The following is a 26,816-nucleotide window of genomic DNA, read 5'->3' on the forward strand; positions in this document are numbered from 1 at the left end:
CATCAAATATTGCGATTCTGAGAGGAAGCCCCAGGACCGATTCAGATAATTGTCGCCCGTGTTGGCTGTGAGCGGGAATCGAACTCCTCCAGGCAGGGCCGGATCATGGCACGGGGCCTTAGGGGTTGCAGCCCATGGGCCTCCGCCAGCTGGAGGGCCTCCAAAAGTTATTTAATTTGTGAATTTTGACCTCAAACTTTCGAAATTCATATTCTTGGTTCTTTCGGTTAATGTCACGTAGATATAAAATTTTATAAAATTAAATAAGAATTTTTTAAATAATTTTAGATTTTTTTTTTTATAATTTATCTCATTTGTGAATGCAAAATTTGTGAATGCTTAATCAGCAACTTCTTCGCAGCGCAAGCGCCCTAACCGCCGCGCCACCGCTCCCCCGCGACACCTACGCCCCGCCCCCTAAAATTAGCCACGCCCCCTCGCACCGAGGCCTCGCCCCCTCCCAAGCGGCACCGCGCGCTCACCGCCGTTGCCAGGGCAACGCGTGTTGCGGCAGCGGCTGCTTGTGGTTGTACTGCTGCTGGAACTGCTTGTGGTTGTACTGCTGCTGGTTGTACTGCTGCTGGTTGTACTGCTGCTGGTTGTACTGCTGCTGGTTGTACTGCTGCTGGTTGTACTGCTGCATGTGGTTGTACTGCTGATTGTTCTGCTGCTGCATGTGGTAACTGCTGCTGGTTCTGCTGCTGCTTGTGGTTGTACTGCTGCTGGAACTGCTGGTGGTTGTACTGCTGCTGCTGCATGTGGTTGTAGCTGCTGGTGATTGTGGTTGTACTGCTGCATGTGGTTGTACTGCTGATTGTTCTGCTGCTGCATGTGGTAACTGCTGCTGGTTTTGCTGCTGCTTGTGGTTGTACTGCTGCTGGAACTGCTGGTGGTTGTACTGCTGCTGCTGCATGTGGTTGTAGCTGCTGGTGATTGTGGTTGTACTGCTGCATGTGGTTGTACTGCTGATTGTTCTGCTGCTGCATGTGGTAACTGCTGCTGGTTTTGCTGCTGCTTGTGGTTGTACTGCTGCTGGAACTGCTGGTGGTTGTACTGCTGCTGCATGTGGTTGTAGCTGCTGGTGATTGTGGTTGTACTGCTGCTTTTTGTGGTTGTACTGCTGCTTTTTGTGGTTGTACTGCGGCTTGTGGTTGTACTGCTGCTGGAACTGCTGCTGCCGCATGTGGTTGTAACTGCTGCTGCTTGTGGTTGTACTGCTGCTCTTTGTGGTTGTACTGCTGCTGGAACTGCTGCTGGCTGTACTGCTGCTGCATGTGGTTGCACTGCTGCTGCTGCATGTGGTTGTAACTGCTGCTGGTTGTACTGCTGCTTGTGGTTGTAACTGCTGCTGGCTGTACTGCTGCTGGTGCTGCTGGTGTATGCCGGGACTGCCTACCCACGAAGCACCTCCGATCGTCACGGCCGCCTCACCTCACGGTGGCTCAAGAAGTTCACCCCACACGCGTACGGAAGCCGCCACCGCCACCCCAGTGTTGTTGGGGGGGGGCTGCCGCTGCTAAATGTCGTCTCCACACGCCTTGTCCGCGCTGCTCGCCGGCACCCGCACAAGGCCCAGAGTCGTCCCGGCAGCAGCAGCGGCAGCAGCGGACGTGGAGGTAACGCTGCTGGTCGTGATGATCTCTTGCTCATAGCGACGACGGCGATCATTGATGATGATGCTGCTGCATAGCCGTCAAGCCATATGGGTTACCACGTGTTCGTGTACAGTCGGTGGGGGGGGGGGTTGAGTGTTCGGGTCAATGCGGCGTGCAGACGTTTCACTGCGGGTAAACAACAACAACAACTGTATTCTTAGGTTTTTTTTCGGTAAAGTCACGTAGGTAAAAAATTAAAATTAATAAAAAATAAACTAAAAATCACGACGTTTCGGAGGCAACACAAGCTTCCGTCTTCAGGTGGAACCGTCACAGCACGATAGCTGTCTCAAAGCTATCGTGCTGTGACGAGGGGGGAGAGGGGGGTCAAAAATCGTCCAAAATCGCGTGACGTCATTTATGGACGGTCCCTTACCCGCTTTGACCATTGTGGTGAAGTATGGGCATGTGACCCCACGACCCACAAGGCGTAGGAAAAGGCCCTCAGGCATCGGACCTTTAGTTGTAAATGTTACATTGGCATCAGAAGCCTTATCAGCAGTTGCAGCATAAGTACCATCAGTACCTTCAGCATTGGAAAAATCATCATCGGTGTTGTCAGTATCGTGAACAGCATTAGAAGTATTGGAAGCATGAGAAACACTATCAGCAGCATCAGCTGCACAAGTGTCAGCAGCAGAAGTTTCATCATCAACGATTGCACCATTAATACAATAATCATCGGTAACAGAAGCAGCAGATTTTAAAATGATCAGAATCATCACTGTGTCATCATCAAAAGCAGCAGCAGCATTATCAGCCGTAGAAGCGTAATTTGCCAGCGTTATCACCATCTGTAGTCGCAGTATCACCAGCACACAAAAAAACATCATCAGGAGCAACGTCTTATAAACATTTACCTTGCTATAAACTGATTTACAGTCATCACTGCTGCATCTCCTAACACTGACGTTTATAACAGTCACAATATTGCCATTGATGACCCCTTATGACAGTAACCTTCCTCGCAACAACATCATCATCAACCGAAATAGCCGCAATATTAGTCATTGGTATCAGCATTATAAGTAAGGGCAGCAATACCATCACATACATCAGCATCATCACCAATAGAAGCATCATCATAAGCTGCCAAGCCATTGGCACCATCATCACCATCAGCCACACATCATCATCAGCTGAGTCAAACTTGTTAAACAGCTGCTGTTGGTTATAGCCAGATGTTAGCCAGTCAGAGCACTTGTTCAACACAACGAAAAAATGCACGTGCTGTTACTGAATCATATGTAAATACAACCACATACAAATATCACGGAAACATAAAGCATTTAGTTTGCCGGTCTTCAAGGCATCCTGTATATCAATTGGTCCTGCGTCTGCTTGTCTCAACAATTATTCACGATGAACACACGTCTAGAAGGACAATAGACTAAAACATATTTTTGTATGTGCCGACAGAGAATGGAGGTTTATTCATTCATACTGGTAGGAACCTCCTGGTTACACCAGCCCACAGGGGATTATTGTGTCTGTCCGTCGTGCATCCAAAAATGGGAGGGGTGGGGCTGGGTGGAGAGGGGAGGGGCTGGGTGGGGAGGGTGGGGCTGGGTGGGGGGTGGGAGGGGTGAGGCTGGGTGGGGAGGGGCTGGTTACCCCGTGGTGCCCTTATAAAACTCAACGTTGAACCTACTCACGCCGGCTTGTGCCCGCCCTCACAGTGGGGCATATTTGCGGAATACACCACGCCGCCGTTGACCCTGGCCCTTGACCGAGTAACCCAACGTTTCTACCAGCTCCCTCCTCAGGAATGTGTTTTATTTCATGACCACAGAGTTGCACAACGATGCAGAATGAGAGTTGAGCTCAGATACCCGAAGTTTATTTCAGACAGCGCACCAAACTCAAGGATGTTCAGACATCACTGACAACATCTGCTCCAGCCTAAAATTGTCAAACGATTTCTGAACTTCACGGTCGTCCTTGGATGTTACGCGGCATTTTGTGTAGGTAGCCCTTGTCAAGAATGTAAGCAAGTCTAGATTTGAAGCTTTCGTGACTGCAAGGATTCATACTCTTAGGTTTTTCGGTAAAGTCAAAAGTGAATAATAAAAATATATTTGAAATAATAATAGAAATAAAATAATAAATCACGACGTTTCGGAGGCAACACAAGTCTCCGTCTTCAGGTGGGACAGTCACAGCTAGATTTACTGTCTCAAGTGAGGCAGAATTCCAAGAGTCAAGCTCTTAAATACAAGTTTAAGGGGGGAGGGAAGGGGGAGGGGCTTATCTGAATGTGGAAGCCAATGAGTGGAACGTGTTAGGGGGGGGCGGGGCTAAAAGAGAACAGTTGGTGCATACTCTTACTCTTAGTTCTTTCGGTAAAGTCACGTAGGTAAAAAATGAAGTTAAAATTAATGTTTTACTCGATGTTGGTTGACAATCCAAATACAAAGGAGAGGAGAGTTGGTTGGCAATCCAAATACAACAAAGGAGAGGAGAGTGCTGTTCAACGCTGGGGATGTCAACACTCGGTAAAGTAGAATAGTACCTGTCAAATAAGATGGTCCAAATAAGATGGTTTAAATTATATTTGTATTATTTATTTTTTACCTACGTGACTTTACCGAAAAACCTAAGAGTAAGAATGTAAGCACTTTCATGCAATTAGATTGTTTTTGCCTGCTCCGCATGCAATGCAGCCACTTGAATCTCTTATCTCGCAATCTGGCAGAGCCCATGGAATTTTCCACATTCTGTTTGGCAAGTGAGACGTGGCTGATGGAAATTGTGAAACTTGGGAATTTTGACGATGACGCCAGTCTGCAGTGACATAATCGAGACATTTTAATTAACATGACAATGACGACTTCAACATCCTTTTTACAACAGAATGTACTTATGACTCTTCCTGGCAGAAATGTACTGAAGCTTTAACGCTGACCACTAGACCAGCCTGTATCCTCGTGTCCATGTTGAAGCAGTACTCATTTTATTGACCCCAGAGGTATGATGAGTCAACCCCCAACCAGCATTTGAACTTGTAACCTTCCTTCCGATCGCCTGCTGCTCGCACTACTGCTTTCAATTAATGCTGCAATTTAAACGATTTCAACGTCACACTTGGCAATTTTACTGGGAGTGCGGTTATTTGCAGTTGAGGTGTGGTCTGGCTTACATTACGTCACGTCGCAACAAGCAGCAATTGTATCTGTTTCCATAGCAGCAGAATTGTTGTATTCCTAAGTTTGGAGTTAAATCACAGTGTGCAATTAATGCAGAGCTACAGCTGACATCGGTTTGAACCATTGCCTTAAATTATGTTTTCTAGACACTCCACCGTTGGCACTGTGGGCTAATAACTTCCATTAATTTTGTTTCCATACTTGATTATGTATATTATTACGTACTGTGTATGGTTAATACACAGGACTTGCAATCCAGAGTTCGCTGGTTCAATCTTCTGGCATGGCAGTTGAAGCAATGTGAGGTGGGGTAAAGTGTGAGCACTCCCACCTCTTCCAAGATTCCTGATAATTGTAAAAGATGCCAAAACAACCCACTAGTGGGACTCTCTGGAGCTTCCTGCATTGCAGGCCTTTGTACCAGCAGTGGCATACGCAGGATATTGCAGCGCTGCACCTCTATCTTTGACCCTTTTCACATTTATGGGAGTCCAGTTTAATTCAATTCCACATGCATACATGGCCTTATGTGTGAACACACGTTGAGAAGCACATCTCTCTTTGCTCCAAGCCCTCATACTTGTCATCACATATGCTCTTTCCACTAATGCCTCTAATGCCTGCCCAGCACAGCTACACCACTGCAGGATTACCAGCCCTAATCAGATTGCTATTTGCCAATACTGTACATTACGCTCATGTTAAACTGAAGATACAGTGACTGTGATCAAACGTCATGAAGAAAATTGTCTCAAAGCTCTAAACCAATTGTAAAACTGTGAAGGCGGTGCCTTTTATTTAAACAAGCCAAAGCAGGATTAGACACATTTACTCTTGCAGGAAAGAAATTAGGAAAGTTACAGTCCTGTGTCCTGCTCTGGCTGGCCTCTTAATTGCAGTGAATGTGGACTTTTTAAAAATACAAATATAAACTAAACGATTTTTATTTGACCAGGTAAAGCCCACTGAGCTATTTAGCTCCCTTTCAGAAGCGACTTGGCCACAAATGATAGCTCAACGAGTGGCTTAACACCAGGGAATTTATAGCAGCCATTAAGGTGCGACTCCGCAATGACTTGTTCATATCACTGCTGGCGTGAGGGCCTTCACTCGAGGAAGCCCTAGAGAGCACCTCTAAGGGGTATTTGTGTCCTCTTCCACGTTGGCTTGTCATACTGGAAGAGGTTGGAGCAGCCACCGCACGCGGCCTGCCGATCAACTTGCTGCGGCGAACCCGTCTATGATGCTGGGTGAACGGAGGCAGACGGAGGAATTTACGAAACTTGCACCGTTGTTTAAACTGTCACACAGGGAGATCGAATCGGCGGCCTCCGTATTATAAGTCCAGTGTTCTCACCATTACATCACAGCACACATCCTGGACCTAATGTATGTTTATTTACGTGTATATTACCTATTTATCCTCTCCTATTCTCTCCTTCCAAAGCATACGTAGCATTGCTATTCCCTGAGAAACCCAGCCAAGTTAATTAAATAATTATTAGCATCTTTGTGGAGAATGTTCCAATATAAATAAGCGAATAACATGCCAGAATTTACTTGCGTTGAACCATTGCTGCTGAAATTATGCACTCCCAGAAGGCCGTGGTGGTGATGGGATGTGTTAAAATCACTTTAACATGTTTTGACACGAATGGCCAAGTATGTGAAGGAGGCATCGTGTATGTGAAGGAGGCAACTAAACGAAGGAAACAGCGGTGTCCGAAGTCCTTAATGAGTCTGTCAAGTTTGACTTTACCGAAAAAACCTAAGAATATGAATCCTTGCAGTCACGAAAGCTTCAAATCTAGAGTCTGCGTATTTGCTCACCTGTCCATACTGGACATCTGTCTGTAAAAGAGCTTCATAGCTCACCGGATCCCTCCTCCTGCAGTCTAAATAAAGATTCTCACGTGTGCACACAGCGGGAGAGCGGCTCCGACAGCGGGTTAGAAGATGCCCCGCCACGCCGGCCGGCGTCACTCCCCTCCACGCGGGTCTGCCCCGTCCCTACCACCACGGCCGCCCCTGTGTCTGACCCAGCCCGGCTGCGGGGGTTCGCCGAGCAGGCAGACGAGCGAGTGGGCGAGGGGACGGGCGGAGAGCAGCTGGAGGTGCTGTACCGGGAAGCCGTCAAGAGGGCCCAGGAGCAAAGGTCTGCGTCCCCTGAGACCCCCAGGAAAGACGAGGAGAGCTCGCCGGAGCCGTCCGCGAAGGCAACGCCGGCGGGGTGGAGCGAGCGCACGTGGGGCGTCGACAACCGCCGTGATGCCGCGTCCAAGCCACCGTTGCGCAGGTTTGCCGTTTTAGACGGAGAAACAAAAATATCCGTTCAATATGAACTATTAAAACTGTTAAAATGTTTTTTTTTACATTGAGCTAAAAAGCTGTTTTTCAGAAGCGACCTGGCCAAGAATTATAGCGCACCCGCCCTCACAGTCGGGCATATTTGCGGAATACACCACGCCGCCGTTGACCCTGGCCATTGACCGAGCAACCCAACGTTCCTACCAGCTCCCTCCGCAGGAATGTGTTTGATCATTTCCGCATGGGCTGGATACATCCGCAGCAGGCAATGACAGCTCTGCAATTTCTTGCTCACATCCCTTTCAGGGCGTATTTTGGCCTACTCTTCCACGCTGATCAGACACCTTGGAAGAGGTTGGAGTACAACACTAAACACTTTACCCCACAACACGTGACATGTCGATCGACTGACTATGGTGTACCCGTATATACGTTGATTATGAATAATATTGGTCACGAAAGCCTACGTATTAAACCGTTTATACTGCTGGTTGAGACGGACGGGGAGATTTAAGGAACTTGCACCATTGTTTCAAGCATTTTTATCTTAACCCTTTCCCGTTCCGAGACATCTACAAGCTGCAGGGTGGGTGTCCCGTTCACCTCTGAATCTCGGAACGCGCAAGCGGTTCAACGTAAATTTTATTTAGAGAGGCATAGCTGCGCTGTTTTTAAAGACATTGTACTCGCCACAGAGAACTTTAGCGACACGACCGCACTCTATGATACCTGGAGGCAAACTGTGCTTCAACACCCTCCCGCATGGTCTTGTGGCAGCCTCGGTACCGATGAAGTTATTTTATTTAAATTTTCGTTACAGTTTCCGAATGAAATCGGAAGAAACACTTTACGTCATCGGAACGGGAAAGGGTTAATACATCGCGAGTGTTAAGAACCCTTTCAGGGCGTTAAACGTTAACACTGTCCCTGCTGCCGTTTGTCTCCGCACAGCTCAGCGGGAAGGTTTCACACTGGGACCAGCAGCAGCGGCATGCGCGTCAGCTCCCACTCTAAGCCCTGGCGCTCGCTGCTCGATCTCGGGTCGTGGGACGACTCGGGGGTGGACACCCCGCCGGCCGTGAGGCGAGTGCTTCAGCTGTGGCAAGGCTTCCGTCTGGATGACTACGCGGCGTTTCACGGGCGCCCGGAGCCAAGGCCTAAGCCTCGGAGCGCCTCGTGCGCTCGCTCGCCCAAAGTCACCATCCCCAAGCCCTTCTCGGTGGGTTTGCGTGCGGCTTCACCGGCTGGTGATATGCGAGCCAGCTGCCACACGTGACCCCCAATACGTATTGCAATGCAGTGATGTCACGCGCCGCGTACTACCTGCTCTGACATACGCTTTGGAAATGTGGTCATTTAAGAAAAATATGGAGAAAAAATTTAAAGGTTGCATAACAATTTCCATCATGCTTTTCAGTTTTTTCTTCGATTTTATTTTTGTTAACGATCATGATTCTTTTAACCATGTGTCTCATAGCAGGAAGTACAAACTGGTAAAAATAAATTAACCTTTCTTATTGAGGCACATTGAAAAGTGTGAAAATTTACGTGGAAAGATGTATACTTGGAATTATTTTGAGAGACTGGAAGAGGAACGCACAGATTAGAGAACAAAACTGCATTGTTTTACTGTCACCCTCGCCCCCTCTCTTCCTTCATAAAAAAAAACCTTTAAAAACACCCCCTCACACCGACACCACACCCAACTCCTATTCCGTAAGTAATAAAGATAGCAATCCCCCTCCACCAGGGGAAAATAATAGACACGAATTTCAAAAGGAGCGAGCCAGATTGTGTGTTTTGTGCACGTTGTTTTTACAAACGCTTCCCCTTCCGCCAAGTAACTTATTTTGATTCTGCGAATTGCCAAGAAACCACGGCCAGGATTACCAAGAAACCACCAGCAGGAGTTTGTTGAGAATCGTGTGGGAAGCGAGGCCACGGGGGGCGGGGGGGGCCTTTGTTTTTCTTCGTGTGATTGTTGGCCATTTCATCAGCAGCCAGCGTGTGGGACGACTGCTTCCAGCCCGCCCACTCCCCCCCCCGAACTTGCCTAGCCAATTATTTATTTTTTTCGTCTCACGAATAATTTGTATCTATTTATGTCTCAGTCGAGTCATAGGTGGCTGGGCCACTCCAAGAGCCTTTTTGCCTGAGGGCCGTGCAGAAGATGGGAGCATTTCTGATTGCGATTTGTTCTAATAATAATGATGTTGAGCTTTACGTAGCGTCGTTCATGCAAATTGCATCTCATGATGCTGTAGGATGTTTCTCGCGCGCACAATTTTCGCACGGAGCCGTGGCAAATCACAGCCAAGCAGGAAGGCAGCCAGCCAACTATTGCCCAAGTTCTGTGGTCCTACATTGGGATGCTTGGCCAACTCATCAATGAATGTGTATACACGCGGGAGGAAATGGTAGGACCCGGAGAAAAGCCATGCATGCGTAGGGAGGATAACACTTAATCCCCACGCAGATTTATTGAAATGTATTGTTATTTTTATGTTTAAGACGTTATGGAATACAGTTAAACTTGCTGTACTGCTATACCCTGGCCGGCCAGGAGACGGCGACCTCGACACCAATGGGTAGGCAGGGGGTTTCACGAAGTCAGAATCAGAATATTTATTTATACTGCAGAAATCCGATGAGCTATGAAGCTCTTTTTCACAGATGTCCAGTAGTAAGTGATCCATCAACCTTTTTACCTGCAGAGTTGCGGACGACCGTCGTGCATAGCCCCCCCCCAGCACCAGCTTGTCAGCTTGTCAAACCGCGATCCCCGCCGCCCGCCACCTCCGAGCGTGCAGCTGGTGCAGCGCGACGTGGAGCGGGAGGCGGCGCGGGGGACGCGGCGCCGCCGCCTGGCGGAGGAGCTGGCGCAGCTGGCGCTGGAGCGGAGGCAGCGCGAGGAGGCGGAGTGCGCCGTGAGGGTGCGCGCGGCCCCCGTGCCGGCGCGCAGCCTGCTGCCCCTCTACCACGAGCTGCGCGAACGAGCGCAGCGGCGCAGCCTCGACAACCGCGCCGCACGCAAAGTAAGGCGCCGCTGTGCTGACGCTCGTTCTGGCATTCTTCGTCGGCCATGCAGCGCCGTTGTGTGTGTGTGTGTCCACGCCGGTCCAGGCGTCAGGGTGCTCCTTCAGATGGGTGAGCACCTGCACCATCCTTTGCTGCAAGGTGAGGAAGAGGAGGAGGGTTATACTGAGTCCCAGGAGTCTTTGTCAGGAGGGTCCTGCATTGGGATGTTTGGTCAATTCTATTAACGAGCGTTTGTGTGAATGTATGCGGTCTGGCCAGCTGGGTGTTGAGTCAGTCTTTGCTGGGAACACCCTCGCTGCTACCGTAGGCACACACCCCCAGGTGCTTTCCATCTTGCACCTGGTGAGTCGGTACTGCCAGCAGCTGCCAACGCCGAACCCCGGGCGGCAGTTAACTAATCCGGAACCCTTGGTGGAGGAAATGCCATCAGAAGGTCTCCTAAGACCATCCACTGATCCAGCATCATCTGCAGCAGTCTAGACAGTTTTACCACTGGATACAGATGAGTTTGGACGAGAGAGTGAGGTCGAGGCTGTGCAACCATCATCAGGTCGAACAAAGATGGATGTTGAACGTTTTTTTTGCGCCGTACAGAGCAACTGTGCTAATGTTGCAGCACCACACTTGTTTGCCGGTTACACCCGACGCTGAAGACCGGTGCATGTATTGTTGTGGTGCTGGCGGTGACCGACAGGAAGAACTGCGGGCATCGCTGAAGCCGTTTGAGTTTGCGGAGAGGGAGGAGAACAAGAGAGAGGAGGAGAGAGTGCGTCCACGGCACAACTTGGAAAAGGAGGTGCCATCTAAGGTGACGCAGCTAACCGAACACTTCCAGGATGTACCTCACAAGCACTAATAATAATAAAAAAACGAAAACACGTTCGGAGTCGGGAGATATATTCAAGTCTGCTTTGAAACCCCATCTCTTTAAAGGGGCCTTCCCGCATTAGTTTGGTCGGTTGCCTCCTGGTTCTGCTTTTTGTTTTGCTGCTCTTAATTCATTACGCATTGGTATCCTAGGATGGAATGCGCATGATACATTTGAATTATTGTTAATAGTTATCAACACTGCCTAAAAAGTAACAAAAAAATGTAATAGGCAACATTTTGGCCGTTCGTAGCACATGGGTGAGAATATAAGCCAAGTTTTTTTATTGTATTGCTGAAAGAAATGACATTTAATTTACTGGCTTCCACACGAACCACAGATTTCTCCAAATCAGAATCAGCATTTATACTGGAAGAATCCGATGAGCTATAAAGCTCTTTTTCACAGATGGCCAGTAGGGGCAGGTCAGAACGTTACCACTACAAACTGTACAAAAACACGATAGGAGTGCAGAGTATAGGAAAGGTAAACAAATCTGTTTAAACAATATATACAAATAAAGCTAATCTCTTTCTGTCTTAGAAGCGACCCGGCCACAAACGATTGCTCAACGAAGCAGCCCATCATGTGGAAATGTATAGCAGCAAATATAATCTAAGCAATAGCGACGCATGTTGAGAAAATTTGGAGGGAAAAACCGGAGGAACCGGAGAAAAAAAATCCACGCGACCACGGGGAGAGAGAGAGTGAGAGACACGCAAACTCCAAATATACAACAATCATCAGGGCTGCCAGCTCCAAATATACAACAATCATCAGGGCTGCCAGCAGAGCAAACTTGAGAATGGAGTCACTAGCTTGGGCTTAGACGAATGTGGTAAATGTGTCAATTGAACTTGTTGTGGACATTTAATACTGCGCCGCGATCCAGTGGTCAGCTGTACCACCGGTGACACAAATGGAAGGCAAAATAAACCCATAACAAGGCTTACTTGCTCATTATAAACTGCTTAACACCCACCTCTGCCTAATCGTGTTTGAACAACACGCGAAAGGTGCGGCTGTTTCTTTTTCAAATGGAAAATTACAGGGGCCCACGTGCGTGAATGTGGCGCAATGCGATCTGTCGGTCACGTAACCGACCACTTCCCATTATGCGCTTACACAGGCGGTACGGATTCCACACATCGACGGCAACTCCTGATGCCACCGAATGGATTACCAGACTCAACACACGCAATCAGTTGCTCTTCAAATGCCATACGAAAGACAGAGAGACCCCCCTCTCCTCCCCCCATCTTCCCCCACTCTCCATCCACACCCTCCCCACTTGTATCCGTGTCCACCAATATAATATATTTACCCAATATTACATATTTAGCCAATACTGCTGCTATCAATGAAACCTAAAGTGTCGCAAATGTCACTGCTGCTTGTGTGCCTGTGTAACGTGTGCGTGTGTACATGTGGGGAGCGACAGCGCAGGGGTTAGTGCACTGCACTACGAACCCGGCGACACGATTCCGATTACCGCTCATGGCCATCATCAGTGACGAATATCTAAACCGGTCCTGGGCCTCCCCTAGGTCGACTCAGCCTCAAAATGAGTAGCCGGTGCGGCGTGTAAAATATCAGCACTGGCGGACCAAGGCGACCGGAAGTGGTGCTGGCCACCGACCACTTTGCGTGCAATGCCGACTTTCATAGGTGCTTCTCGCTCACAGCTATTGCCCCAAAAGTCTGTTATAGGCTATACGGGGGATCTTTGTGTTTGCTGTGTGTGTAGGCAGCGTCAGTGCAGCGATTAGCGCTCCGACACGGCCACTGAGTTAATTTCCCGCTCACAGACAACATCAGTGGTGAATAGCTGAACCAGGTCCCGTGCCTCCCCCTGGGTCAACTCGCCCTCAGACGGAAGCTTTACTGGGCGTGGTGCTGACCACCCACCCCGTCGCGTGCCGTGCCAATCTTCACAGGCGCTCCTCGCTAACGGCGCTTGCACCAACAGTCTGTTAAAGGCTACACCGGGGATCTTTGTGTACGTGTGTAGTCCCGGCGCGTGGGCTCGGCAGAGCGACCGGCCCTGCGAGCCGTGCTAGACCCCAGCGTGAGCGAGCGGCTGGCGGCTGATGAGCTTCTGCGGCGAGTGCGGGCCGGCATGCGTGCCCAGGAGCTCCTGGAGAAAGCGGCCATTCCACCCGGACTCCACGCCCACATCGCAGAGCAGGCCCGGGGTGAGCAGCGATTGAGTGGCACAGGCTTGGGGTGAGCAGCGGGAGGGTGGGCAGGCTTGGGGTGATTACGGTGAGCAGACTTGAGTAATTAGAATGAAGGCAACACGTGTTTGTTTTACACTAGCTTGTCCTCGAGTGGGATCGATTGGCCGACTGGTTTATATCACTGTCGGAGATTTTTGTTGTAAGGCACCCTGGGATGCTCTGCACGAAAGAGTGCTACGTACAAGCGCAGCACGGATTGTACAGGACGCCGCTTGCATTCTAACGCGCGAAGTTGCACCCTCCGCTGCGTGCGACAGGCAGGTCACGCACAGCGCCCGTGGCAACCCGCTGCTCGGAGCCGTCGTTTCGCCCGCGCGTGCACCACAGCGTGCCCGACTTCCAGCGCCTGCTGCGCGACTTCCAGCGCAGCTCGCTGTCCCGCTCGGCCCCGCCGCCGCCCGCCGCCTGTGCTCCCTTCGCGCTGCGCACGACGGAACGCGGGGAGAAGAGGGCCGCCGCAGCCACGGCCTCCGCCGGGAGGGACGTGCGGCCAAGGGCCTTCCGCTCGAGCCCATGCCCCGCGGCGGCCGACTGGATCCCAACTCGCAGCAACGACGCGGCGAGGCGGCGGCACGAATCCATACGGTGAGGTCGCGCCAAGGTTGGAACGTGTCGAGCAAGAGGAATTGCTGCTGCGTAGGTTTTAACGGTTGTGATGTACCGCATTCTTCCCATTATTTACCTCGCTGATCTCATCAAGGAGCATCAACCATCGTCACGCCAACTCCGGCAATCCTCGCAGCAGCAGCAGCAGCAGCGGCAGCTTTTGGCTAAACCATCGAACAAAGACGGTGGTCAGATGCGCTTCTGTGGCCATCTGGAATGCTCTTCCTTCCAATATTAGGAAGCCGCTGGAGCTATGGACCTTTAAATGATCTAGATTGAACTACTTTTTGTGTTTTGTTGTCCTTTCCCCATACCTCCAATTAGCACAGTTGGCTATGTACGGTGCAAAAGAAGTTCAACATACATACATACATAAATCGTAGGTTTTTGCCTCCACATTTAGGAACATGCATTTGGAGTATTTGGCTGCTAGAAATTTCCACGCAATAAGCCACTTCGTTGCGCTATCATTTGTGACCAGGTCGCTTCTGAAAAGAGCCAAAGTTTTCAATAGTTTAGAAGACGCTCCGGAAATTAAGACTTTGCCCCAAACTTGTACACAAGTTATTGTTTTATTTTTATTATTTTATTATCTCCCTTCTATGTGACTTTACTAAAAGAACCAAAAAGATGAATCCCTGCAGTCAAGAAAGCTTTAAATCGAAATTTGTACGCAAGTGTCAATAAAGTTATACAAATCTGGATATACATATACACACACCGACTGGATTATAAGACACCAAAACCTGTGGTTTAAAATACAGGGTAAAGTACGTCTTGTATTCTGGAGAACACACGGCAGCTCTGCAATGCTTTCTGGATGTACAGCACGCGGTAGAACCCGAGACACACATCAGACAGCTAAGGAGCAACCAACTACACTCATGTACGCTCTTTTAGGCTAGCGAGAGGGTGTATTTTGTATTTTTGCCACTCAATCCACTGCCGAATGAGGGCCTCACCATGCCATGCCGGTCATGGGGATTACTTGACCATGCTTCACCACAATGGTCAAGGGTGGGGCGGTGAAGGCGCGGAGCACAAATGTGGGAACATATAAGTGCGGTGGAATTTACTGCACTGCCCTCTGCTGCCCATCAGCAGGCCTTTTCTGTTTGACAACGACATACAGGCAGTCCCCGGGCTACGGAAGGGTTCGGTTCCCGAAAATGACCCGTCATCCGAATTTCTCGTATGTCGGAAACTGAACAATTTCCCCCCCCAAATCAACGATAGAATCCCATAGCCGGAAATTATTGTGCCTCCATTACCCGATTATTAGGGTCGTTTTCTCTCGGTATTGTATCTTTCTGTCGTCCGTTTTCTATCGCGACCTGTATCGTATCGCTGTACATAGGCTCTGCACTTCCTGTGATTCTTTCATTTGATCGAATATCTACGCTAACACTACCCATAATGAAACTAGTGGAACATAAACTGTATCCAATTGTTTATGAATACCACAAACATTTTTATATTCATTGTTAACAGAACGCGTTCACTTCCGAATGTTCGTTTACCGTGCATTAGTCTAGGCGTAGACATCTCCAATCGTTGTTGGCTGAGACCACAAGCAGTCAAAGTGTAATTGTGTTACATAAATTACTTACAGTAAATAACTCGTGAAATAAACTTAAAATGAAGAAAACCAGCAATTGAAACATGGGGAAAAAAATAGTTCTAAGATAGAAAAACAATTACGTAACGCTACAAAAAATGATATTGACCTTAATGCTAGTGAAACTCTGGCTCAGTTAAGGTGACATCCGCAGCCTCACCGCGCTGCACTACTTACGCTTACGTAACTAACGCAAACATTTCCTTATATTTACATTTTTTTCACGTGATTGATGGGAGCATTCTCAGAAGGTCATATTTCCATAAGTCGGGTCTTCCGCAACCCGGGGGATGTTTCCGCGTGTGTGATTTTTATTTGTTTATTTCTTTCCCTGGCAGCAGTAGGGCGTTGGAGGGCAGAGAGCGAAAGGAGAGGGATGAGGAGGAGAGGGCGAAGACGAGGAGGGAAAGGGAGAAAGCGATGCGTGCTGACCTCTTGCGACGGGCGCGTGCCAATGACCCTCATCGCAGCCTCGCCGAGAGCCACCCCGGAAAGCTGAGACAGATCAAGTGAGTTCCACGCGGGTCAAGTGAGTTCCACGCAGGTCAAGTGAGTTCCACACAGGTCAATAGAGTTTTTAATCATCATTATCATCCTCATTCCATCCTGAAACTCAGCGAAGAGGAAATTGGGACAATTCCAACATCCCTCACAAGCACTTAATCACTCACAGAAGAACCTAAACTCAATGGTGCCTATTGAATTACATCAGAACGTCACACAGCAGATGCACTTATCTCCTACGCTGATGATGAACAATTTAAGATATTCACCAGGCTCTCCTGAAGTTATTCACTGGTCCATTAACATCGACGTGAACATTTAAACATTGCCGATCAACGTCTCGACATCCCACCAGAGAATTAGGTCATGAGACATCGTCATCATCATCACCAGCAGCAGCAAAAGCAGAGAGCAACATTTTTATACTCTTTAGTTTTTTCGTTAAAGTCACGTTGGTAAAAAATAAATTATAGAATTACTCGTCACAGCCACCTCTGAGACACACTTAAGCGGTGTGCTTTCGCTAAGTTGTCCCCACCTGAAGAAGGACGCTTGTATTGCGCCCGAAACGTCGTGATCTAATTTATTACAAATTTTTACCTACGTGACTTGACCGAAAAAAACAAAGAGTATGAATCCTTGCAGGCACGAAAACTTCTAATCTAGAAGCAACATTTTCGTCTCGGCATAAGCTGTCCAACAACAAAACAACGTAGCTCCAGCAGGTAAAGCGCGCGTTGAGTTAAAGAGGGCAAGATACGGCAATAAAAGTGCATTGTGCGTCTCCACCTACCCCTCCCTGTGCATCCCCCCCCCCCCTCCCGCAGGGAGCAGGACAAGAAACGCACTCACGAGTACAGCACAGAGCTGCAGGCCATGAAGGATCGTGTGGCCAGAAGACCTCTCCTGCTGGAGCAAGTTACCCAGGTCTCGTCATCATCACCTTACACATAGTAGTAGGTTTTTACCCTTTAAACTGGTACAAAACTGACACATTTATACAAGGCATCATGTTTGCAATAAGCACAACACAAGTAGTCAAAATGCAAACAAAAAGAAACAACTCTGATAATGATAATAATATGCACTGTCCTTGAAGTTGATTAGTCCACACCCGAGACAGCTTTCCTTAGAGCCTAGTCTCCATTGGTGTTGGACCAGATGACACCAAAAGGCGTACAACTCAAGTTGCCGAGAGCATATTGGCAAACCAATAGTGTATTTTTCAAGAGAGGCCTGGTGCCACAGTAAGATCAGTAAACGTGTAAACAAATGGTCACAGCTTCTTGCATCATAAACCTGCTGATATCAAAATTAACCTCGCGCAAGAACGATAAACAAAAAAGAATTTACAAACAAAAACAATAACGCGCTCTGATCTTAATGAAGCAAATCAAACTGCACGCAATGGGTAAGAACATGTCAGAGAGCTGAAGTCATAAAGTAATTTTACATCCTTATTTTGTACAAGCCTTTACAGCACGTCACGCTTCATGGGGAAACTGAACATGCCCTTGATGGCCTGTGTTTAGGCCCAGCTTATTATCGTATTCTCTAAATTATAGGACACACTTTTTTCCAAAGTTGGTGGTGCATTGTATAAAATGCTTGGGTTTTGTGTCTGTGACAGAGAGACGAGATGTGGATAGATTTATTTGCACCAGATACAAGCTTGGGGTGAGTCTCGCTTTTGTGAGCGTGTTATAATAAAGAAAATACGGTACATTTCCAAGTGTAGTTTTACGAGAAAAGGCCTGCTGAGCATGAGCTCCATAGACCACCGGAAAGAAAATCTTGGAGGGTAATTGTTGTTTTGCTGGGATGCACAGCTCATAACAAATAATTTCTGTCATCCTGTGGTTGTGTTTATAATGAGAGCGCATCACAAGAAATCACAGCTGCGCACCACATTGTTTTTGTTGTAGAAATGACAGGGACGTTGCACAAATGACGTTTGCCAGCGTAACCTTTGCCGATACAAAAATGCGCCATTCAAGGTCATCAGCGCAATAATGTCCCTAAGCCTATGCAGGCTCATGGCAGGCTCATGGCATTTCGGAGGAGGATTTTTTTTATCACTGAATTTCTCTATTATCTGTTAAAAAACCAAACGAGCAACCCATAGACACATTTGCGTATAATTTTTCCGTGAAATATTTGACACTTTTGATCAATCAATTTTGATAGAAGTGTACTGTTTACTTTTAGGATGAAATCAGCTGAAACTCCTCTTATCTAAGGGGGGGGTGCTATTGCCACATTTATCTGAACAACCAATTCCAGTTTACTCCACTTATCTGTTAATTTGTGTATGTATGTTGAAGATCTTTCGCACCGTACGTAGCCAACCATGCTAATCGGAGGTGCGGGGATAAGAGATTGAGAGCGAATTACAGAAGAATTGATGCATCGACAATACGTATCTTCTGCGGACCAATTCTGGGTAAGGATAATACCAAGAGGGAATGAATTGGAAGGTGTCTATGATAAATTTCACCGCATGTCTCTAAAAGAGCGGCCCAAAAACTACGCCACGATGTAGCCGGGGGTTAAGGGGCTTTTGCCCTGCGACAGGGAATGCATGGAGTGCGGGTGCGTGGATATTCTAGGTCACCATGCCGTCTGCGTTCTCAATCTCTGCCGTCCCTCTCTCTCCGTTCCTCCTCCTTGTGCTCAATCCACGCTTTCGCTCGTTTTCTCGTCTCGCCCCCCTTCACTGGATTCAAACTTCCCCTCCACATTAAGCAGTCACCTTCGCTCACTAGTTTCTGCCCCTCATTAAAAACTCGCCTATTTTCCCTAGCTCGCCCCACGACCACTTAATCCCCCCCCTCGTAACCGTCACCGTTACTTATCCCTCTTCATATTCTCATTATACGGCTGTCACTCAGTCCTCACTCATTCCGTCCATTCATCATCATTTACTATCAATTTCGCTTTCACCGAATTCACGCATCACAGATTTGCCCCCATCGCTTCCTCTCATCAATTTTTATTGACCTCATCTCCACCGTTACATTCACATGTACCATTGTTAATTACTTTCGAAGCGCCTTGGTAAAGGCGCTTTATACATTTCTTTAAGGTAAGATAAGATATTGAGTCTCTGAATTCTCATCGTGATTGATGGTGTCCTGTATTGTGTAGCTATGCAGTGCAATGACAACAAGACAGCTTGTGAATGCAAATGTGTCACGGGAAGCGTGGTTTCCCATATTTCCGCTCAGACGTCCCTCGTCTGCATCTGTTTGTCATGTAATGCATCATCATGTAAGCCGGTCACTCAAGGTTATGACGCTGTTAAAAGTTCCGAGTTCATATCCTGCTCGGAGTTTGCTCAGCCTGACAAGGTCAACGACACCAGTGCCGCTCTCGGAATTCCCCATTTTCACAGACCGACTCCCACCATGGGTTTGTGACGTTTTACATAAAACTGACTCATGGCCTCCAACATAAGACGGGCACTGCCCTATTGCTCATTTGAGGAGTAGGGGGGGACATTGTGACTTCAATTGTGTTTTGGGTTGTTCCTTCCTTAAACTATCTTTGGGTTGTTCCTGTCTTTAAATAACAAGGGAAATGTGTTACCCAAGAGCTTAATGTGGAATTTAGACACACAGGGCATCATTCTTATAAATGGGTGTCATTTATCATCCGAATGATTGCTCATTTTCATCAGATTCTGTTTTGTAAAGACGTGGACAAAAGCTTCATTGGTGGCAATGGGGATCCGCCGGATTTTTTATGATAGATTTGATGAAAATAAGCAATTGTCAGGAGAGATTATATTTGGTGTTAATGAATGAAATCAAATACACCAGCTGTTAAGAACTATGCACATGTAAATTAATACAATTTATGGTTATTTTTAAATGAGTCAGTGTGCTAAACAACACATATTTTCCTTTGTAGCTAATTGGGATAAAATGTAAACAACACATTTTTTTCTCTGTGGCTAATATGGATAGAATGTAAACATAGAAATGTTAGTTTTACATCAAGCTTTGCATAAACTCTGAGTAACGCGCCAACTATTCCACTAAGATATCCATTTTTTTTTTTTACCAAAGCAAGTTGACTCATCCCTCGACTGATTTTATCATTGGGGTGTATTTTTATTTTTTAAACACTACACAAATTTCGATTTAAAGCTTTCGTGACTGCATGGATTCACAGTCTTGGTTCTTTCGGTAAAGTCACGTAGAAGGGAAATAATAAAATGATAAAAATAAAACATAATAAAATTCTCACGACGTTTCGATTGCAACACAAGCAATCGTCATCAGGTGAAGAACAGAGCTGTCGGAAAGATGGCATCCTAAGGATGGTGAAAGAACCAAGAATACTACACAAATTGTCACCTCCCTCCACTGGGCTGACAGCTTGGAAAAATGTGTGAGTACCCACACTTTAACCGACAAGATGTGGTATTCCCATTTATACTGCTGGGTGGACAAAATTACACCTTTTTTTTTACAATTTAGGAACATGCCGTAAATGATCATTTGGGAGTACCCACACTTTAACCCACCACATGCCAACAATGGATCGACACGCTGTGGTATTCCTATTTATACTGCTGGGTGGACAAAATTACACCTTTTTTTTTTACAATTTAGGGCCATGTCGTAAATGAAAAGGTTTTTGCTGTTAAGGTGAGTAAACCAGATAGGGCTTGATGCTAATTTACTTATGAATTACCATCAAACCTATCCGGTTTACGAAGCTTGACTGACATCCACTTACGAATGCCCGAGGGAGACACTCGGCCCCGATGTGGAACTGCGCCTTCACAGAGGAACGCCAAGAGGCAGGCGGAGCGGCGCTATCGGGAGGCGCTGCGGGAAACCGGGATGGATGAGGAGTTTGTGCGCGAGCTTGGAAGCGGGGCGGCCGGCGGGGAGACGGCCGGGCCCGCTGATGAAGACGGTGACGACGACGATGATGACGATGGTGTCGATGGTGCGAGCGACACGGGGATGACGGGCGGCGTTCCGGACTCTGGCGGCCGAGGAGACTCCCAGGACTCGCGCCCTCTGCAGAACAGCAGGTGACGCTCGCTCACAGTGGGAGCCACACTGGGGCTTCAGTAAACACGGGAAGAAGAACCATCCATACGCTTTTTAACATGCGTTTGCCGCCTGAAGGTGCTGTATGTAATTGACATTGGTAGCATTACATTTTAAGCCCCACAATAAGGCGATGTCGTCCACAACGCTATGGTCCTGGCAACCTGCATTAAATTTTCCAGCCTTGCACATCGATGTCACGTGGTATGTGAGCATGTTCTGGATTTGCCCTGGGACAACTCGGCCTTAAATAATGAGCTTCCAGCAGGGTGTCATAATCAGCAATTTTGAGATGTGGGCAGTCAAGTATGGTTCCGGCCCCTCATGCGTCATACTTTCATAGGTGTTCCCTCACAGCACTTTCCCTGTGGTCTACAAGTATGAATTATAATATTTTCAATTTGAAGCTTTTGCGACTGCAGGAATCCATACTCTTTGGTTCTTTTGGTAAAGTCACGTAGGTATAAAATGAAATAAATCGCACAAGCATCCGTCATCAGGTGGGAAAGCATGCTTTGATGACGGACGCTTGTGTTGCGCCCGAAACGTCGTGATTTATTTTGTTTTATACCTTTACTGAACGAAACAAAGAGTATAATATTTTCGTTTGTGTGTGTGTGTGTACGTGTGCATGTTTATGTACTTGTGTACTTGTACGTGTGTGTGTGTGTGTGTGCACCTCCGCATCTCAGAGACGACGAGAGTGAGGATGTGAAAGAGAGCCAAGAGAGCGATGAGGGTGACTTCGAAGAGCATCGGGAAGAGGGTGACAAAGAGGATGCGAGCGAAGGTGAGGACGATGCGGATGAGCGTCAGTGATGTCGGACGATGTGACGAAGGCCCATCCCGTGCACTTTACACTCAGGAAGTGAAAGTCTTTAATATCATCGACAACGGAATCACTGACAATGGAATGAGCATGCCTTAGCAGAATCTAGACCTTCAAAAGCCAAAGGCGCGTTCACAAATGGAACTTTACATATAAAGTGGTTACTGGCAAAACACGATGTAATTGCCAATGTAGGACGCGCCTGCAAACAAAAATAGTCTTTCGACTTAGTGTGGCTTGCCTAGAGTAAATATGTAATGAATAATTATTGCATCGATCATAGTGAATTGCTGGTCCAGGTATCACTGCACGTAGTTCTGAGAATATCCACAAGATGGCACTCCAACACCACTCAACGAATGCACAAGGACTAACAGTAGACGTCTCAACACATCAACAAGCTTTGCAGAGCAATTTGTTGGACAGCAACATTTGTTTAAAAAAACGCTCGACTTTCAGCGACTCATCAGGCATGTTCTGTTTGTTTATGAACAGAGGTCTATGTACTTTATTATTTCAATGCTCCCCCTACCCTGTTCATGCTGTACAGGGCGGTCCAGATATCTTGTGTCTCCCAATTCATTAACCCCTAACATTTGTTTTTACTTTGCATATTCATTTGTGTTTTACATCAACCTTACTTAAAAAAATAGAAAAATTACGTTTTCGAGAATTAAGGGTCAGAAGACATCTGGACCACCTTGTTGACTGGTCTGCCATTTGTTGGTTTGGTTTTGGCACCAGATTTTTTTTGTGTAAAGATGCATCGGAAGGCATCACGGTGGTGAGATGTTACCTACCTCGCCTGGTGTACAGGGAGTCGTGGGTTCGATTTGGAGTTTGCACGGTCGCGTGGATTTTTATCCGAGTCCTCTGATTTTTCCCGCTACATTTAGAAACACTCGGTTAGAGTATTTGGTTGCTGCTATACATTTCCACGTGATAAGCCACTTCGTTTAGCTATCATTTGTGACTTGGTTACTTCTGAAAAAGAGATATTTAGCTCAGTGGCGCCTGGCCTGCTAAAATAGATTCATCACCTCATGCCTATTTTTAAGGCTCAAATCACACGTGTAAGAATCAACATGTTTAGATTTATACAAATTATTTGCAAACGGTATGCTTCGTTAGCGAAACTGTGAATAGCGCCTAACATTTGCATTTGTTTTGCATACATGTTAAATAACAGATTCTTACACGTGCAATTTTTATACGTGTATCATCGGTGTAAGTATTTCAATTAAATGATGAATAATTGTCTGTTGCTGGTTCAGTATTGGCACTAGGTTTTGAATGAAATGTGCCGATAACCAATAACTCAAGGTATAATAATGCATTTCATGCAATCCTGTATTTGCAAAGTAATGCAATCTGATTTTTTTATTAGCTTTATTAATACTGTCTTAAAATTACTCTGTTACGATTAAACTAAGCTCAATAATCTCGGCAGTGTAATGATTGTAGGCTGTAACCTATATGCATCTGTTGCAGTTGTCTTCACATTAACTCAGGCTTCTGGCCCAGCAATGTCTTATGTATCATTGTATTTGAATATTTTGAATATATTTTTTTATCAAAGTAATTGAGGTGGCCGATTAGCTAAGAAGTCAAGAGTGCTGCATTAGCACCTCTGAGATCTGGACGTCTATGAAAAAGAGCTTCACAGCTCATCGGATTCCTCCACTCAATAAATATTCTGATTAAACTGGGTCATTAAGTGCAGTGAGTTGATGGCCTCAGTCTGGTTACCGAAGGCTACGTGAAAAAAACATCATGTAAAATTTGGTTCTGCACTTAATTTGGCAAAATTTCAGCCTCTGAGAATACAAATGTTAGTTTGACCGGCATGCGACGAACCTCACTCTCATATGCAGAGCGGGATAATGCTGCCCTCTATTCTGTGTGGACCAGAGGTCACTTGAAGGAATCTCAGAGGTAACTATGTGATATCCACTTCCATCGGACGTTCTCCAAGACGAAGGTTTGCACCGCGCTGCAAGAGACTCGAAATGATTCTTGGCCTTGTGAAGTGACGCCAAAGCACAATCTGGATCAAATTTTGGGGAAAATTTGATATTTTTTCCAACATGAACGTAATCATCGAATACAAGTTATGGCAATCTGTTTCACGTTACTTTCATTTGCCAAACTGAAATTGGATTCCCGGTACCATCTTTTTTTAGTAATATAATAAAAGTAATGCGTTTAGTTGTACAGTAAAATCTTGGATTGCGAGTAACGTGGTCTGCGAGTGTTTTGCAAGACGAGCAAAATGTTTAAATAAATATGTATTTGATAAACGAGCGAGGTCTTGCAATACAAGTAGTACGTGAATACGCTTTATCTGCCGAGCATCACGTGATCACAACTCATATACGAGTGCTTTGATATACGAGTGCTTTGGATTACAAACACGTTTCCAGAACGAATTATGCTCGCAATCCAAGGTTTTACTGTATTAGTATTCCCCAGGACTGTGGTTACATGTGAGAACGTGGTCTAACCTGGTGTATGCTGTATTTTGACACCAGCCACCTATCTTTATTTTTTAGTAATCTAATAACAAGTGCTGCGTTAGTTGTATTATTATTCCCCAGGAATGTGGCTACATGTGAGAACGTGGTCTAACATGGTGTATGCTGTATTCTGTACTTCTGACGCCAGCCACCTCGGCTGTTTTACAGCCTTAAGTTACTTATCTCACCCCACCTGACGTGCGTGACTCACGAGAAGGTTGCTGCAGCAGATACATGTGCATAAACATTGCTCGTTCTGATTTTGAGCATGGTTGCATTTTTTTTAATGAAAGGGCAACACTGGGAGAGAAAAAAAAAACAACTTGGTTCAGGAAGGAATAATTTTCGATTTAAAGCTTTCGTGACTGCAGGGATTCATATTCTTGGATCTTTCGGTAAAGTCACGCAGAAGGGAAATAATAAAATAATAAAAATAAAACATGATTAAATTCTCACGACTTTTCGCCCACAACACAAGCTGCTGTCCTCAGGTGAAGAACAGCTGTCGGATAATGTCACACAATACCAGGATTTATCTCAAAACCGTTGTCATTTTATTTATTAAAAAGTACCGACATGGAAATGGGGTTGTTGGAAACATGTAATTGTGTGTGAATAATAGAATGACATTACTTAAATCAAGTTCCACGTATAATATTTATTCATATGGCTCACAGCTTGTGGTCAAGCTGTCTCTTTTCAGATTATTGAGATTATCTTTTGAACAGTTTCATGGAAAGTGTGGTCTCTTCGTGATTCATCAATGCTCTTCATGCCTTTAAAAGAATAAGGAATATTAATCCTCATGTAATCCAATGAAATTTCAGTTTCAAATGTCCCAGAATAATGGCTGAGTGATACCTATTTTATACTTCACAGCTGTTTATAATCCACTGCTGGATGAAAGCCTCTCAGCAACTGTCAATCCTGGGGGGAGTTAGACCATATTCAGTGCAAGTTGGTGAAGATCGGGGGGGGTGGGGGCGATGGTTTAGAGAGGGGGCAGGACTGGTTCAGATACAGGAGCGGTTTCTTCATTAGGGCGATTGGGCGACGCACCACCAATGTCATTCAACCACAGAGTTTCGCGAGCCGTTACTGTGCCTCTGGATATAGTCCAATCAGCGTCATGTCACATTCTGTGGAGTACCACCTCTTTTTGGGCGATTTCACTCCGGCTGAGAATCGCCCAGAGTGTTCCCATAGACTTACATTCAAAGATGTTTTTTTTCGAACGGCGGGCGCTGCAATGCATTCTCTATGGCTTCCGGGACGGCTCACACTAACGTGCTTACGTCATCATACGTAAGCACGTTTCATCCAACAATATTATTTGTCGCCACCTAATGGAATCTTTATTAAAAGAAACTGAGTGGATTGTATTAATAGGTTGTATAGAAACAAACAAGATGTATTGTAAGAGTCACTTTATTTTTCATTAATATTAAAGAAGTGAAGTTGCCTTTACATGCTTAAGCTGTTAATTTATCCATTGCATGGGTGGACCTTATCCTTATCAATCATCCAGACATTTGCCCCCCCCCCCTGAGAGATTTTGCAGGAGCCGCCACTGTTCATATATCACTTTGCCATTGACGTTAGCCGTGACGGGTAATAGAACTCAAATTGTCTCATTCATAATGCAGTGTGCTGACCACTGCGACACCGCTGTACCCCCACACAATGCTAAGATTGACTAATTTTTTTTAAATACACGTGACAACAACGAGGCACGGATACATTTAGTCTATGCCAGGATCAAAGTTGTTCTCACCTTATTCGTGTGCTTGCATTCTGTATCATGCAATATTGTTGTATAACCTTGTGCACGTGAATGTATACATGTTTAAGGAGTGCCACCTGCTCAGGTCGAGTACACACACGTGTACTGAGATAACATTGTACAAAGTAATACAAATAAAAAAAAACATCTGGATGTTGTGTTCTGCGTAAGTGTTATTATCTCGAGATTTACCTCTGGGCACTTTAGAACCAGAAAATTCCTGCCTCAAAGTGAATTTACCCAACTAGTTCTATCCTGCTGGATTTTTTTTCTCCAGCCTTGCCCACCTTCGTCGGTGAAATGGACATACAGTAGTTGTATATGTGCGGAGAGGAGCTGGCTGTATTGTAGTGGTTTTTTCACTACGTTACAATCCCAGACACTTTGGTTTTTATTCTTAGCCAAGTACTACATCACACTAATCCCACCAATTAAAGTGTTAGGCTGCAGGTTTTCCAACCCTTTTACCGCATACAAATTTTGAGGTAAAAAATGTTTGCGTAATTTATTTTTTCTCCAAAAATGGTATGAAGCAGTATTAGCTTCTGAAAATTGACATTCGAGAAAAGAGTATAACAATTGGGCAGCCTACCGCATAAATCGGTAGGGCTGCCAATTATGCAACATGAGTGACTG

The 26,816-nt window shown here is 46.3% G+C and overlaps 1 protein-coding gene across 2 annotated transcripts; it reads left to right on the forward strand.

Moving 5' to 3' along the window:
* Window positions 1-1,270: 1,270 nt before the first annotated feature.
* Window positions 1,271-25,306, forward strand: LOC144949102 (protein FAM161B-like). Of its 2 annotated transcripts, none has more exons than XM_078878943.1 (11): window positions 1,271-1,616; window positions 6,727-7,097; window positions 8,060-8,327; window positions 9,919-10,143; window positions 10,842-10,955; window positions 13,027-13,210; window positions 13,513-13,840; window positions 15,818-15,988; window positions 16,811-16,910; window positions 20,780-21,033; window positions 21,745-25,306. In XM_078878943.1, exons 1-11 carry the CDS (start codon window positions 1,521-1,523, stop codon window positions 21,869-21,871), a joined length of 2,238 nt encoding a protein of 745 aa, XP_078735069.1. In that variant the 5' UTR covers window positions 1,271-1,520; the 3' UTR covers window positions 21,872-25,306. The 2 variants fall into 2 exon arrangements, with proteins under 2 accessions (XP_078735069.1, XP_078735070.1); XM_078878944.1 differs by having other exon boundaries at window positions 15,821-15,988.
* Window positions 25,307-26,816: the final 1,510 nt, after the last annotated feature.

This window comes from Lampetra fluviatilis, chromosome 52, assembly GCF_964198595.1.
Source record: "Lampetra fluviatilis chromosome 52, kcLamFluv1.1, whole genome shotgun sequence".
Taxonomy (NCBI): Eukaryota; Metazoa; Chordata; class Hyperoartia; order Petromyzontiformes; family Petromyzontidae; genus Lampetra; species Lampetra fluviatilis.